At 39.2% G+C, this 17,558-nt stretch overlaps 1 protein-coding gene across 5 annotated transcripts in view; it reads right to left on the bottom strand.

Moving 5' to 3' along the window:
• Window positions 1-242: 242 nt before the first annotated feature.
• CPVL (carboxypeptidase vitellogenic like) overlaps window positions 243-17,558 on the bottom strand; it is an 85,887-nt gene continuing 68,571 nt past the window's right edge. For all 5 annotated transcript variants that reach the window (XM_054020065.1, XM_054020067.1, XM_054020064.1 and 2 more), the window contains 2 exons: window positions 15,004-15,186; window positions 243-492 (listed from right to left, as the gene is read on the bottom strand). In XM_054020065.1, the coding sequence (XP_053876040.1) occupies window positions 370-492; window positions 15,004-15,186 (306 nt within the window). In that variant the 3' untranslated portion in view covers window positions 243-369. The remainder of the gene's footprint in view (window positions 493-15,003; window positions 15,187-17,558) is intronic.

Here is a 17,558-nt window from a genome sequence, read left to right as displayed (position 1 = left end):
CTTCTCCCCATCCCCTGAGCCCCCCCCCCCCCAATAGAATACATTCAAAATCTGGTAATTTCACTACTCAAGGGATTAAGTTGCCTACATTTTTCCAAATTCTAAGGATTTTCCGGGGAGAGGGGGGAGGAGAGGGGAAAGGGAGAGGGAAGCTTACGTGACTTCAGAAAGTTAGATCCATGTTGTTCTCTCACAGCATTTTACCAATGGAAAATTTTCAACAAGACAGACCAAGAACAAGGAACATTTATATCCATTTTATTACTCTCATCCTCAATTTCATGGTTTTTCCATATGGCAATATTTTCACTATAGTACATTCAAAACATTTCTGAAGCATTTGGAAAGGTAGTACATTTACACTGCATTTTAAGTTTTATTTTTGAATCCACTTGTCTTCCATCCTTCTCCAGAGATAAATCTGTCAATCATGTCCAATGATCTTTCAGGTTGGTCATAAGGTAAAATATGTCCTCCACCTCGAACAATTACCTTCAGGGTGCAAAGAAAGGATAGATTAGTAGTAAATCCTGAGCAACAAAAATCAATTTTGCCAGCAAAAATTAATTAAAACTGGGTTCTCTCATGTACGGAGATCTTAGTGTGCAAGCTGAGTCAGAAGGATGATTCTTTCACTCTAGTCAGTAAAATATAAACACACATATCCAAAGTCAAAGTCATGTGATCTTAGACCAGTTAATAATAGGATCAAATAACTAACTAAGCCTAATTGGTAATCTTTGATATTTAGACAGGCCTATCATGGATACCGTTACATCATGCTTTGATTGGATGCTTTGAGTCTTCAGAGGGAAACTAGCAGCAGCATCACCACCACATTGTCTGTGATTTAAATTGACTAGTCAAGTATTCATTCTACCGGCAAATGTTTAAAAGAACAGCACAAGTCTACATTGTATGATCTAATTTTGGAATCTGAATTTATTAGGAAACTTCAGGTCTTAAAATAATAGGTGCAATATTAGAATAATTCATGTCAACCAAACAGATGATGATAGATTATTTTCACGTTAGTTTCTAGTCCTCTACTTTTTGACTTCTCATTAGACATCTTTCCCCTCTTGTCTCTATGCATCCGAAGAAGTGAGGTTTTTACTCACGAAAGCTTATGCCCAAATAAATCTGTTAGTCTTTAAGGTGCCACCAGACTCCTTGTTGTTTTTGTAGATACAGACTAACACGGCTACCCCCTGATACTTCCCCTCTTGTGTATTCCAATTTTTGCTGAAATTCAGACGGGAGCACATGTGTTACTTTATTCTGAATTGAATTATTCTCATATAACTGAAGTGTGAAACTGTTTATATGATTCTGTTTTTCAAAAGCATCTTACGTTTTAGTGCATTCCCAATTTTCCTGTGTTCAAATTTTAAGACATTCCTTTTTCAGTGTATGAAGCTTGTTCCAGTTCATGGAGTATTTCTTCTTGCCCTCAGCCCCTCCCTTATGATATGCTAAAAGTAAACAACTCTTTGACAACATCCTGAAGTTATTCCAAAGAAGATCTTTTACTGGCGCCCACAATCCCAGTCTATAGTAGTCAAACAGAAAGTAGTAATCAGGGTTAAATCTTGGCCATTATCTGACAAAATGACTTCTGTGCAGACATGAAGCTGGACCGAGGACACCTAAACGAGTTATTTGTATGAGAAAATACAGCCGTTGAATTTAAAACATGTTTGGCAACCGGCAGCTGTTATCTGGACTACATCTCAACAGAATATATAACAGCTAAAAGTCACGGTCTCATATACGTTCCATTGTGCCCTCGACACCTCCACTGCACCACTAGTCTGGCTAGAGTTAAAAGATCTGTCAGTATATCTATTAAGCCCTTCCCTTTCAAGATCATCATCATTTAGGTATAGAAATTTGCAGCATGGCTTCATAGAACCAGGACATATGGTTTGAATAAATATGCATATTAAATGTTGATTAACAATTACATTTATATTCCTTTTATCCCCAAAAGGACCCTAGTGCACTTTAGAAGCCAGTTTATCAACTATACAGGGATCCACCACTGAAATACAGCAACAGCTTAATAGCACTTTGCTACCCTAAAGATCAGCTCAACAAGAAGTGAAGAATACCACCCTCCCCATTTGACAAAAATCCCTTTGTAGTTTCAGACGTAGGCAGAAGATAATGATCCAAATACAATTTTGGCCCATACAGCCCCCTCCTTTCAGGAGAAGAGGCACGTGTCCCTGCTTAATTTGAAAGATCTGACTGGAGCAAAGCACAAGGTGGTCTGGCTTGAAGCTTCTGAATTTCAGTGATTTGCCCATAGTGGTTTCTGAAGCAGCCACTGTGGGTAAGATTTTCAAAAACTGCCTAGTGACTTAGGCTGCTAAGTATCTAAATTACTTTTGAAAACCAGATTAAGGGGCTTTTGAAAGTTTTACATTTACCTCAGACATGTACCAACCATTCATTTTTTTTCAATTTTTACAAATTAAACCATAACAGCCCCCCTACAATTTCATAATATACATTAAACACAATAGCTAGTAAAGGCACAGCAACAATTATGAAGCATTAAGTAAGGTTAGCTCAGTGCAAGACTGCACACAGTTGCAGCATAATTAAATGCATCACTAAATACCAAGTGTGGACTGAAAGATTCTGCAGCTTTCTACAAAGCAGTGAGGAAAGTTGTCTTTACGATCAGTCACTTTTACTGTTGCACTCTACAAGGAAAGCAGAACCCACTAGGTTAAAAACATATCAAATGTCTTACTTTTAAAGCCTGGAATGATAGCTCATCTTTAATCCAGATTTCTGTCTTAAACAAAGAACTGCAAATTTTTAAATCTCAAAACAGGAGCTGGTTCAGTAAAATGAGTAAACAGCTACATCTCCCCTCCCCCCTACTCTGCTTCAAAAGAGATAAACACTGTTGGGGAAAGTAAACCAGCAGAGTTCACAGGCTTCAACTCTGACACTCTTGCAAGGAACAAAAGTAACAGTAGGATGCAGGATCTCTGCTTACATTTACTGTGACCCAAACTTCCTTTTTGACCTTGGTGTTATTAAGTAAGGAGGACAGTGGCTGTAGAATGTCACTACACTGTCTGGATGCGGACGTTCAGGAATTCCAGTGAGGCTGACCTCTCAAGCATGAAGGAAGTTACTCTTCAAGTCAGGCTGGACTTGAGTTTGTTTAACCATATTACTAGTACGCATGCAATTTGTTCTTTTTACGTTTGCTAGAAGTAGTGATTTTAAAAAAAATCCTCACTCAATTGTAGTTTTATTCCTCCATTGTACTTGGGTGACTCAATTAACAGATAACCTGAATCATGACATTTTACATCTATACTGCTATCACAGGGTATAACTGCAGCTTGAGTAGACATACCCGAGCTAGCATAAATCGATTTAGCTTGGATATTGGAGCAGCAAAGCTGAGCAGCACATACTTAATCATGGAGCTAGCCCATGCTGAATTACCCAGGGCTCTGGGTGGGTTTGTATAGTCCATGTTGATGGGTGCACTGCTTTGGCTTCATTACTCACTGCTAGATTAAAACTAGCCTCAGGTACATCTAGTCGAGTTTCAATCACACTATGAGACTGTGTATAGGGATACCTTAAGATCCTTGAGTGGAGAGTGCAATATAGACGCAAACAGTTGCCACCTGCAGTACATATACACCCAACTTAGCACATATAAGTACAAGCATTGATCATCAAATTGTTCAGATTCTCTTTAAATCCAGCTACAACATTTGACCGACAACCTGCCACAGTGAATTCCAAAGGCTGACTCCCTGCTGTGTGAACTGGTGTTCCTTTTCCCTTTATATTCACTTTCCATTAAAAGTGACCCTTTGTTTTTTTATAAATGGGACAATATAAAACAAGAGACTGATCTTCTTCCTATTTACTCCCGACTCCAATACCTTGGTGAAGTCCCCTCTGATGAATCTTTCAGTCGGTCCATATCAGCACCCCACCAGATCTGACTATCTCAGTTACCCTTCTCTGGCTGGACCTTTTCAGTACCTACAGCAAAACCTTGTTCCAGTAACGGTTGGTGTATTTGATTTGTTGGGGGTTACAGACAGACCTCATGGGAGGAACAAGCACTGAGGGCTTAGGATGGGGATTGGGGGTACAAGGAAGGAGCCAACTAGTGTACTTTGCTCAGTTAAGGAATGGGTACCGCATCACAGTTCCTTGGGTTAGTGGCTTCCAGAAGTCAAGGAATCATTGGCTGAACCTTGAAACTTTTTTGGGGACGTGAGAGAGAGCCATTTCCAAAGTCGTCCTTACAGTCACCACTGGAAGTAATTCCAGGGCTCAGGGAGAGTGAAGACGGTAGAATTGTTTTGAAAGAAGTTAAAAGGAAATGAGTTACCCTTTGATTTGTTTCCCAGATTTTACCAACATCTGTAGTGACAAAATTAGTATCCTGGTTATTGCTGTGATACAGAAATAAAAACTCTGTCCTCCAGAGACTCCTGTGTTAAAATGCCCCAATTGTTTTTGCTCCATTTTATTCTTTGCTGCTTTCTTTGTTGGCTAGTAGCTAGTTAAATTTAGACAAGTGGTTCTTTGTGGCTTAGTCTAGGATATCAATAAGCATGTACAATTAAGCCAGTGAGGGAAGTACTGCAAAACAGATGTGAACAGCCCTAGACATCATTGGGTGGGTAATCTGCAGGAAGCACCACGCACAGAAAGCCAAATCTTTTCTTGCTTTTAGATCTCTGGCAAGGCAGCACAGTTGGCTAATAGTTGGTTTTTTGAAGAAGCCCTGTGGCTTTTTGGTAATGCTCTGCAGTGTCACGCAGGAGACCAGCTGGATTCCTTATGTGGATTTATTTTCCCCTGGCTGGATTGTACTGCAGAAGCAGCATGCTCTGTGTTATCAGTATCTCAGACAGAACTTATATTGCAGGTGTGGCCAAACTGCAGCTCTTTTATAGTTAAAAAGTCACGGAGCCCCCCCATGTCTTCCCATTCTCTGACTACCAGAAGGGGTGCGGGATGGGGTAGAGCTCGGGGCTACTGCCCTGCAGTGGGGTGATAGGGCTAGGGGCTTCTCCCCTGCAGGAAAGGGATCGTGGGGCTTTAGACCAGTGCTCCCTCCCCAGAGGGCAGAAGCCCCGAGACCCCTCCGCATAGGGCCAGAAGCTCCTAGCCCCACCACTCTACCGCAGGGCAGAAGCTGCAAGCTTCCCCTACACCCGCCAGTCTGGTAGGCAGAGAATGGGGGAGGATTTGGGGGGCTCCAGGAAATATTTAAAGAGAATTTAAGCCCTGGTGAACCTAATAATGTGAGAATGAGACTAATAAAAAGAGAAGCTCGCACATGCGCATTACATCAGGAAATTGCATCATTCTGTATTCAGCCATTGTGCTGTGCAGACCTCATGAGTTCGCAATCTCCCTGCATTCCGCAGAATACAGGCTGTATTTACTGTTCACACGTCACATTTGAATAGTTTTAGATTTAAGTAGTGACCCTACGTTAATTTCGTGGATGACAATGACATCTTCAAATGTAAGAAACGCAAGTATGAAGAAGAAAACCAAAGTTTTAAGCCAGAACAGGAGGAAGATTTTGCATTCACTGCTAAAGGTGGCAAACCCCTGTGCCTTATCCGCAATGCATTGCTCACTCACTAGAAAATGAGCAACTTGAAACATCAATACGAAACGAATCACAATAACTTTTTGTCTAATTACTCTCTCCTGAATCAGAATTAAGGAAAAACAAGTTAACCACATTAAAATTATGCCTAAACAGTAAACAGACACTATTTTCGGCATTCAATAAGGAAGCTGACACAACAACTGAAGCTAGTTATGTTGTGTCATGGAATATCGCTTGTGCTAAACATTCATACTGTGAGGGAGAATCTGTTAAGAAGAATATTGCAGAAGTGATTGCAATTTTAGATCCAAGTAACACAAAACTTCAATGACTATTAAAGAAAATTGCTATTTCACGCCACACTACAGAGAGGTTCCTCTCCCACATCAGAGCTGATGTTGCAAGCAAGATGCAAAATGATCTAAAGAATTCTCTAGCATTCAGCCTAGCTGTCAACGAATCCACAGATATACAAGATAAACCACAACTAGAAATATTTGTTTGCTGTGTTTCTGCAGATGTAATTGTGAAAGAAGAAATGTTCTCTCTGTTAGTAACTTACGCGCTCTCTCTCTCTCTCTCTCTCTCTCTCAAAAAAAGAGTAGATTTACATCAATAAAGGAAAGGGAATAAGGGATGACATAACCAAAGTCACCATACCTCAAGATCAATGGTATCAAAAGCAGTGTCTATTCTATGGCAGCATTAATGGACCCTAGCTATTGATATAAATACCATTTATATTTGAATCTTGCTGCTATTTTCAATTGTGAAAAAAAGAATAAAAAAGTTTAGCAGCCGTGTGTGTGTGTGTGTGTGAGTGTGAGAGAGAAACACACACACACACACACACACACACACACACACACACACAGAGTCTCCTTAGCTAATTTTAGAACAAGGGAATTCATGGCTGGCCAGTTTGACCCTTCCTCCCAGCAGGGGTCACTGCAGGAGTTCTACACATTACAAGTTCTAAGCACAGTGCATACTATACATGTTACTACATAAGCTATTTGTTGTCGCTACACTTGTATTTTATAGATTGGTCATCAGCTGCATTGCTTGCATTCCAGTACGACCAACGTTCCAGTAGCAGAAGATTTCCTGATTATTGAGCCTATGATCCTGGGAATCTGGAGTTTCTAAGGCTATGTCTACACTAGCACTTTTGTCAGTAACACATATGTCGCTCACACATCCTGACAGACATAAGTTACACCGAGAGAAGCGCTGGTGTGGACAGTGCTGTGCCAGTGGGAGACGCTCTCCCACCAACACAGCTACTGTCACTTGTTGCGGGTAGTTTAATTACGCCAAGGGAAGAGCTCTCTCCCGTTGCCGTAAAGCGGCTATACTGGAGACCTTACAGCGGAGCAGCTGCAGCAGTACAACTGTGCTGCTGTAAGGTCTCTAGTGTAGACATGGACTAAATAAATTGAGGGTTACCAAGAACTGTATTTGGGATTTAAATCCATCAATATTAAATAGCTAACAAAAACCCTGCGTAGGCTTAATCTATTCATAGGACAGTCTATCAATGAATTATAGTTGGGTAAATAATATATTTTACACAAATACTGGTTGATTTCTAAAATTAATTCATTTCACCCATGATCATACCGACTTTATCGTCAAAAATATTTTTGAGACAATAGTGCCCAGAAGCTCCAATCAAGATTCAGGCCTCATTGTGCTAGGAGCCCTATAAACATAAGACGACGTTCTTCTTGCTTGCAGTCTAAGGTTGAGAGGGGGATACTCTGAAATATATATTAAAAATGTGCACACTTTTTTGCATTAATTCCGTGAACATTCCAGTAATCCTGCCAACCAGCACAGTTATTTGTGAAAGCAAATTTTGAAGTTAATTTTAGTATTTGCTTGCATGCTCACCCAACACAGAAACTGCAAAATCCTGTGACCCAACTGACCAACTGCAGCTAGGAAACAGCTAAAATAGAATATTCAGAATCAGTGAAAACTGAAATGAAAGGAAAAATTTGGAAAATAAAAGAGAAAAAGACATTGCGACTTGCTTATACAGATTCCACAAACAGAAAGTCTAAATTAATTAGTAAAACAAGTTCACTGCAAATTATTCACTCAGCACTAATACTGTTGCACTTCACAGGGTGTTAAGAACAATGCACAATGTTGTGACGCTCAATTTTAGGATAGCAAAAGAAGCCTCAACTATTATTGTCTTTGGTGACATCACAATACACAATAAAAAGGCAATTTTCTATCCAGCAATATCTGTGCAATCTCTCAGAAAACAGTGGGGTTGCAGGTGGATAAGCAGAATCTGACCCAACAGAAGTGTACTGGATGTTTGATTGAATTTATTTTTATTAATTAGATGTTTTCCTAAAAATATGGTCTAGTTCAAACAGAAATTAATTCAGCGAAGTTCTATGGTAGAAAGTCAAACTAGAAGATGACAATACTCTTTTCTAATCTTAAAAATCTGTGAATCTACAGATAGAGCTACAAATCATTTGTCACATTTGATTTTTACATTAAGAGGACAAATACTATTTTGTTTTGATCATATGGGAGTCACTTCTGCTGTGAAATAGATTTCACAGACTGGAACAGGCCACTAGTGATAATTTAAAATTTGGTTAAAAGGGGGAGAGGGGTAGGATTAAGGTGCTTCATTTTTTATTAAGCTCACTGGTTTCTTAATTTAGGAAAGATTTTTCTAGGACTGCTGATTCAATGTATATTGTATTACCTGAACAAAGAATTACATTGCTTAGTTAGGGCCAGTCTAATCTCACTCTGTAATACAGATAACAGAGTTTCTCAGTAGTGGATTCATAAAATAAATGTATGCTGTACATTCGAGTTGAAAGAAAAGTTACTGAAAACTAGAGTCTAATCAGTACCAAACATGTATACATCAATGTATCGCGTATGTGCATGGGCACAGATTTAAGAAGAATCATCAAATATTCAAAGGGATTGCACAATGCAGATATTAAATCCAGCCTCTCTGCAGTTTTTTTCCCCATGAAGAGTTGTCCCTGTGCCTGACAGCAGGAACACAGATATGCTCGTAACAGATTTTTTTGGTTCACTGGCAATTAAAAAAAAATAAAAAAAATCAATACATCCATTTTGGGTTGAACAAAACAGTTCATTTCAATTTCAAGTTTAACATTTTTCAACATTTTAAAAATACAACTGAAGGAAATTTCAAAATGAAAAGTCATTTGGAACAGTAAATTGAAATATTTCATTTAAAAAAAGTTGTAAGAAAACATTTTGACTTTTTAGAATTTTGCTTTCTTCCACTGCTCCCAACATGAACAATTAGGCAAAGCAGATGTGAATTTGCAACACATTTCAGTGTTGCTGAACCTACATTTTTTTCCTCAAAAAGAGTTTTGTCCCAAAAAATTTCACCTAGCTCTAATCAGGAACCTAGTTCAGTTGCTCTTCATGGCAGGAAGCAAGTGTTGTCTGCAGTTTAACACTTATAACAAAACCAAGTTTTTCTTCCTGAGAACTAGCTGTCCTTGGTAATAATTATCCCAAATCTACTTAGCAGTTTCTTTCTTCCATCAAAAACAACCTCTCCTTCTTTGCATGTTTACTGATATTGCTTACCACAATACAGCTACAGCAATCTATAAAATCTTCACAAGGACCCCAGATTCAGTAACATGCTTAAGCAAAAGTTTATCGAGTACAATGGGTCATAAGATTTAAGTACTTTGCTGAATTGAGGCCAAATATTTTTAAGTCATATCAAACAGTCTGTTTCTTTAGTAGAACTCTTACATTTTTAATTATTCTGATTAAATAATTTTTCCTGCAGGACTTGGATAAAATCAAGGGTACTGGCTTGGATTTTATCCAAGTTCTGGCCAATAGATATTTTAACCTGGGAGTAAAAATTACTGGCAAATACACTAAGGACTTGTGAATTTTTTTCTAGACAATGGAGATACAGGGCAAGAAGTTGGGATGTAAATTGCCCATCTGGATAATGATGTTCCCTCTGAAGTTGTTACAAATGGTTACACGAGGGCTCTTTTAATTTTTTTTTTTAAAATGATGGGACAGATCCTCTGAAATCAAGAGGACCCGATTCCCCCATGTGGCACTCATTTTTGGTTTTTGCTCTTCGGTTTAGTAGATTTAAATCTATTCTTGCTAAGAACAGCTAAATTTAGTGAACTAGAATTTGGAAGGAAATTAGGATTACATTTTCCAGGTATAGTTGTATAATTCCCATAGACTGAAAAAGGGCCTTAGCATGGGTGTTGCTTCTGTGTTAAGCTATTAAAATTTAGATTTTAAAAGCATTGTTACCATTTTATTTTTACATTTACCTATGTCTAGAACCACATCAGCATATGATAAAATTGTAACTATTCCCCATCTCTGCTGTGTCCTTGATTGGGATTTCCATGAGATTCCCATAGTCAGTCTTTAAAATACTATAAAAAAAGTAGACACTTAAGAGGTGTGTAGACTCATCAAATGTGATCAGATCCATATTCTTACACATATCAGTGGGTTTCAGCACCCAATATGAATGTTAAGGGAAGTTATTTGTTTTGCCCCAAACACCACACCATGATGTGCTGATCTCACATCTTCATTGACTTAAAGCTTTGGTGTTTGGTGAAACCTACATAAGTTTTCTTTGAGATAACTACAAGAGTGAAGCTAATGTATAAAGTCTATTGTCCTTAGATCTTCATCCCCTCCTTTCCTTGTCCAGGACCATACTATAAAAATGCACCAGTTTAACTAGATTAACTAAATCTATTTTAAAATCTAGTTAAACCGGTGCAAACGCCTAGACGTATACACATTTAAGCTAAACTGATTAAGCAACTTGTTTAAATTGGTAAATCTTAAAATTGGTCTCTTTAAATTAGGGAATTCCATTAGTTTAAATCAGATATTTTTTTTTAAATATATGTAGTTAGTATAACTGGTGTGTTTTCCTCCCTTCTAATTAATAGAAAGGATTCACACTGGAGTCTAACATACCATAGTTTAAGTTAAGAATCAGAGAGCTTGGCAGAAAATAAGGTTTCATTTTTGGCAGAGACACACGCTTCTGTTTTATGCAACTAATACCAAAGAGAAAGTCCATCATGATTATAGTCCATTTTTTCCATTACCACACACTTGTTATATGTAAGGAGTCTACAGATCCAAGTTCCACAGAGAATGCTTTTGTTACTGCAGAATAATTCTATTTTATAGTTGAGCAGTAAGAGGAGAGGATCTCTGCCAAAGTTTTAAAATCACCTATATAAAATGCGAAGACCTGGATGCAGAGTTAAACACCTCTTATTTATCACAAACACATGTGATTCTCATTTCTTTCACTGCATAGTATGCAATGTTAGACTATCTTTTAATCCTAGATGTATTTGATATTCATGGGAAGAGCAAATCATGTGCTGAAGTTTGCTGAAGGCCTTTGATTTTGGCATAAGCTACCTTTAAGTGCCCTTTTCTCCTTTAATTATGGTCTAAATTACATGAGACTTTCAGTACATTGGCCTTTCTGAAAAAAATACTTTATATCACGGAGCCTGGCAAAACACACAGGACTGGGTCAGACACATATACAAAAAAAGAATACAGAAAGGAGAACAGAAGGCATTCTAAAGCCTAACCTACAGAAGTGTACTGTGCCAAATACCATTTGTTCCAGCTAAAACACATCTACACACAAAAGCAATTCAAACAGTTCAAAAATGTGTTAGATGCCATTTGCGGTAGACTAAACTTCAGCAGGGCTAAATACCGTTTCTCTCTGAAGTATTTCAGTGCTAGTGTACATACACACTGGCTGAACAGTTCATCTAGTCCTCCTACTGCTGTCCCACAGTGCATCTGTGGCCTTTCAAAATCTCCCAGAATGCCACTAGTGTTACGTGTGGAACAGTGCTAGCATGAACACAGGGCAAACGTTCCAGTCTCCTTAACACAATTCAACTTGTGTAAGAGTGTGCCTCTCTGGAGTGCCCCCTGCTGGTTGTAGGTAGCTCTGCAGTGTCCTGCCTTAGCTTCCCCTTCTGCTTAAGGTCTATTAAAAAGCCCACACCATCCAGATACTCAAAACAAACCCCATTTCTGGCAACCAATTTATTAAAACCTGCACAAAGTCTTTCAAATCCTCCAGTCTTCCCACAATTTCAAAACTGGGCCCTGTCTTCCTGCTCTCCCAGTGTTTCTTGCCTGGAGTTTAACATTCTCTGCATTCTCCACAGATCTCCTTCTTGCTCGTGTCTTTACCCCTCTGACTCAGGGCCCTGGAGGAGCCTTCTTACTCCCTGCAATGTCTGTATGCATCTGCCGTCCCACCTGCAACACCTTCTCTCTCCAGGCATGTCTACACTTCAATAAAACACCCACAGTTGGCCCATACCCACAGACTTGGTCTCACAAGGTCATAAAATTACAGGGTAGACATCCAGGCTCAGGTTGAAGCGCAGGCATAGGATCCTCACCTCTAATGGGGTCCCAGAGCCTGAGCCTGGATATCTACACTATAATTTTATAGCCTCGCCATCTGAGCCCTGCAAGCCAGTCAGCTGACGCAGCCAGACACACGTGTTTTATTACAGTGTAGACATACCCTTCCTTATCTACCACAGGCACAAATGGGTCACCTGACCCAATAATTGATGAGGAGGTGTCAATACCAAGAGAGGGAAAATTGCTTTTGTAGTGAGCCAGCCACTCCGAGTCCCAATTCAAGCCCAAATGAATGGTGTTAATTTTGCAAATGAATTGTAGCTCTGCAGTTTCTCTTTGAAGTCTGTTTTTGAAGTTTTTTTATTGAAGGATGGCTACTTTTAAAATCGGTTATTAAATGTCCAGGGAGACTGAAGTGTTCTCCTACTGGCTTTTGTATGTTACCATTCCTGATGTCTGATTTGTGTCCGTTTATTCTTTTACATAGAGACTGTCTGGTTTGGCCAATCACCATCACTCACTTCTGTTTCCACTGTGGTCTGTTGTTGACAGTAGAGATTGAACTCGTAAGATGCTCTGCATATCTGCCAGTATCCTCCACAGATGGTCATGTCAAACACTTGGAAGTAGTCAATGAAACACAATCAGTGGGTGATTATACTCACTGCATTTTTCAACTATATGACAGATATTTACGATTTGATCACGTGTCTTGTCCGTCTCTGACACCAGCTTGTTGTGGTGGTAGTTCTGCTTCATTAAATCCTGAATTGTGTAGAGTGGCATTTTATTTGCATTCGATATCAGGGAGCTGGTATGATAATTGCTGCACTCTGTTATACCCAGTTGTTTGGCAAGGGCAAAAATATTCCCTTTGTCCAGTGGTCCGGCCAATTTCTAGTCATCCATATGTCACAGGAAATTTTCCACGAGATCAATACCATGGTCACCAATCACTTCTGGCAATCCTGCTGGTACTTTATGTACCCCTAGTGCTTTCCCAAGCTTCATTTTCATAGCAGCATACCCCATTTTCTCTTACAGGATAGATAGCTCTGGCTCTGTACTCCTTCTGTAATCCTGTATCATAAATGGCTGTGATGAGGCATGCAGATTATTGTGCCAATCTCTTTCTGCATTTGATATCACCTTCAGTAAGAACTCTGTCTTCATGGTCTTTTTTATGCTTGGTTGCAGGGAAAACTTTTTTAGTAAGAAGTCTGACCACTGTGAATGTACCTTCTTGTATTATGACTCTCTCTATAATTTTAAGTTCCTTGAATTTTACCCTGATGCATTCATTCGTCTTGTCTAGTCTGCTTTTGAATCTGTCTGCTCAATGTCTTGTATTCTCTCCAACATTCTTTAGTCTCCAAGCCACTCTCTTTCACTCTGCATTGCTTTTTTGACAGCTTTTAACATCTTCTCTGTTAACCCTGGTGCAGTCCAACCCTGACTTTTCAAAATGTGTGCTTTGGTAGCTTTGAGCATGATAGTTTTCATTTTATTCCAAAGTTCATTCACATTGTTCTCCTCTTTCACTTATGAAAATGACTCAATCTTGATCTGTACAGAAGTCATGTAGTTTTTGCTGATTTTTGACACGTCCAGATGTTGTGGACCTGCTGAACGTCTTATCTGTTTAAGTTGTAATTTTAGGTTTTAGGGCTTCAGGATAATAGCTGATAACCTAACCTGCAGTCTGAACTTGGGAAAGTGTTTATTCATTGAACACAATCTCCAGTATCCCTGTATCATTACATAGTCCATTTGGTTATTGGTCATGCTGTCAGATGACCTCCACGTAAATATACATCTAAGATGTTGGGTAAGATTGTGTTTGTAATGACCACATAATTAGAGCAGCAGAATTCAACTAAACACCTTTTTCTCTCATTTTGTAAATCCACACCATTGTTTCCCATTACTTCTTTTGAGTGCTTGCAACTCCAACTTTCAGGTTCAGGTCTCCAATTACGTGGTGTTTTAATGAGTCTTTCTTCAAACTGTTCATAGAACTCAACTGTGGTGGCTTGAGCTGCTTTCACAGAGGCATAAACCTGTATGATCTATTTATTAATTAGGTTTCTTGAAGTGAATCATAATGATTCTATCTCTGATTATATCCAAGTACACACTTTATTCTCTCCTTGGATAAGATACATGCAATTCTGTTTTTTCCTCATGGTCTTGGATCCTGAGTAGTACACCACATACCCACCCATTTCCATGAAACGAACCCTACCATTCCATCACAGCTTTGAGATTCCACATACATCAATCTTATTTATTTCCAATTCGTTGGTCACAAGGACAACCTTCCCTTCACACATACTCCTCACATTCCATGTTCTTACTGTGATGATTCATTTATGAAGGTTCAGATAATTCTTTTCCTTGGTGCAATTATCAGGCACTGTACTTCTCAAAGGATTTGGTGCAGCACCATTATAACTGCAACCACTTCTTTTACTGGCTGGAACTTCCTCCCCCATATAATTTGTTACACCTTCAGGTCTGTGGGGTGGGGTGATCTCACCGTCCAGCGCCACACGTGGATCATGCTAACTTTGTTCTTCCATGATAGTTCCCATTGTAAAAAGTACAGAGGCTGGCTTCCCATTGCCTTCCCACCAGTTTGTGGTTGCCATTGGTTAAACTGTGGTTTAACTCTTCTAACTTTCAGTGACATTTCCTCCACCTGGGATGCCACTACCTTCCTAAAATGCTCATTCATCCAAAGCCGTTGGCACTTCCTGAGGCCGTCAATCACAGGTGGTATCATCTATTGCCATTATAGTAGCAGGCTACTCTACAACCTGACCTGAAGGAACCTAAATATATAAGGTAATATTCTCAGCATAGACAACAACTGCTTATATAGAGTCCATGTCTCAAGAGCTTCCTTTCCTTACCTGATAGAATTCACCAGCTTGGCGTACATAACCAGCCACTTCCTTGTCAAGGGGATGGATCCTCCATATGAGTCTTTCAGCACTTTTGTATTCTTCCACTTTGCTCCATGGCACAGTAGGCAGAAAGCGTTCCGTCAGTGGAGCTGCTACTATGATATCAAGCTGCCCATTATATAACAGAACCTGGAAGAAGACGAAGCAGTCAATATTAAAGAAACCGTAAAGCTCACTTAAACAAAATTTAGCTCTGCAGTACTTTAGATTCAGTACATTAAGGCCTGGGTGGCCACATGAAACTCTGGAGTAGAGTAGTCTAAAATTTCAAAGACACAGACATGACTTAAAGCCATCTTTGCCTCCTACAACTGGAGCCCAGAAAGCTGCATGCGCTTTCCGGGCTGCGCAGAATTTCAGCCCTGTTCTCTCTCTTTTTCCAGGAGGAGATCAACCACCAACATCAACATTGCAGTACCCATACTATGCCCAAACTGGTGTCAAAAAGACCTGAGAAATCTAGACATTGCAAGATTTGTTTTCGCACAACTGTCTCAAAAGTCTTCCAAGAGTCAATCAAAACTGAAAGCTCAGCTCCTTAAGAAGGCATATTGATAGCATGTTATTTGACTATGAATATTTATATCTGCTATATGTGCATTTTGTATTTTAAATTACTGAAAGCCAATGCAAAAGCTCAATCTATGACTGAAGTTTAGAAAAGTAGGCAGTCCAAGACAGCCAGGAATTAAGATCTCATTTAACATTCTCAAAACTGTAGTTGAATCAGGACTTTAATAAAAATCCTATCAGCCATTATAACTCACTTCTGTGGAAGCAACAGAGCGGTAACAGTGATCAAGAATTACCACATCAGACATTTGTATGATGCACTTAACACCTCTGTTTGGGCAAAAAGGTATCATTTTCACAAGAATAGCAAAAAATGATTTGACTTCATATAATACAAAGTAAGGTACATAAAGATAGTGGTATATAAATAAAATCAGGATGAGAACTTAGTTAAAAATATATTTAGTCTAAGATTTAGTGTTTCCTTAAAAATACTGCTTACATAAAAAGTTTGACATATTAATAAATGCCATTAACCCTTTGACACTGGGCCTGAGCATATGCAGAAAGTGAATCATGATGGGAGCACTACTAACCACAAAGCAACAAACTACACATAGGTAGGTGTTCAAGCCAGTGGATGGCTTCTGAGACTCTCTGATGGGGCAAAGTTTTTTTGGTGGGGGAGGTTGACACACATATGACAATATCCGAGGTAAACCTTATGGAATTAAATTAAACCTTATTTAATTACATTTAATACCTCTGTGGTCCATTGTATTGAAATGTAAATGTTTTTGTACCATTGTGGGACTTCTTTAGGAGGAGGAAGGATTAATGCAATCTCCGGGAGATAAAGTGAACTTAAAAAGACTATGCTGAACAATGGTTGATCTTTTGGGAAAATACGTAAAGTGGAATTCCTAGGAAGTACTGGGGAGAACTGGATTGCAAACCTCCAAATACAAACAATTTTTGAAGCTTTGCTCTGAGGTGGGGGACCATTTGTCTGCTGATCACGGGTTATCAGAGGACAGTTCAATGACCTAATCTGGATTCTCCAGGGACCAACAGACAAGAAAGGACTTTTGAAAAAAATACCCTGAGTTTAAGCTGACTCAGGGCCTTCTTCCTGACCCAGCAAATGGACAGGACCTTTGGTCCATGGAGAGAAAGGTTAGAAGGACTTGGCCTACTGACACCCCATAGGACTGTGTGTTAGTTCTAAGCTGAGGCTGTTATGAACTTATGACCATAGAAGAGACCTCCTTTGCGGGGTCTGAAGGACTAATCACCTTCCAGAGCCCATGTTGGAATTGGGGTGAACTCAAGTAAGCTTCCGAGAATGCATGTGGGCTCTTTTATTGTTTTTAATGTTTTATCTAGAACACTTTTACCTAAAGAATAAATAAGCTTGCACAGAAAGAGCTGTGTGGTAGCTTATAACTGTTGCAATTCTTCTGTTATTACTCTCTGAAGAGAAGGCAAGAGAAGCCTGCTTAGACACCCTGTGTTTTGTTGGCAATAATACAGTAAAGTCAGGGAACTGTTCAGCCTGGAGTCAGAAGGGAAGGAGATACGTGTCTCCATCAAAGAAAGGTGATGGCCAAGGGAGCTGGAAGCCTGGAAATAGGTGCCCTTGCCGTACCATACAGGGGAATTAAGGTACAGTTGCTCTGAACTGTTACATAGGGGTTCCAGGCTTTTTACTTTCCCACTTGCCAGAGTAAAGAAAATTGGTTGAATCCTCAAATTAAATGTGCACATTACTTTAGGAAAGGTGTATTATCCGCATTTAAAAAAAAAAAAAGTTTCATCACTCCGGAGTAGGGTTTCTTTATAAATCCCATATTTAAGTAGTATTTACATTTTGTATCAATCAGCATCCAACAGCAGTCTGGTAGTGCTCAAACTAACAAAGACCTTTGTATGTCGAGAATATGAACACATTTCCTGTGTGCTATTTATTCCTTGTTACCAAAAATTTT

This window comes from Malaclemys terrapin, chromosome 2 (genome assembly GCF_027887155.1).
Source record: "Malaclemys terrapin pileata isolate rMalTer1 chromosome 2, rMalTer1.hap1, whole genome shotgun sequence".
NCBI lineage: Eukaryota > Metazoa > Chordata > Testudines > Emydidae > Malaclemys > Malaclemys terrapin.
Note: the sequence above shows the minus strand (reverse complement) of the source record. Positions and strands in the feature narration are given on the sequence as shown.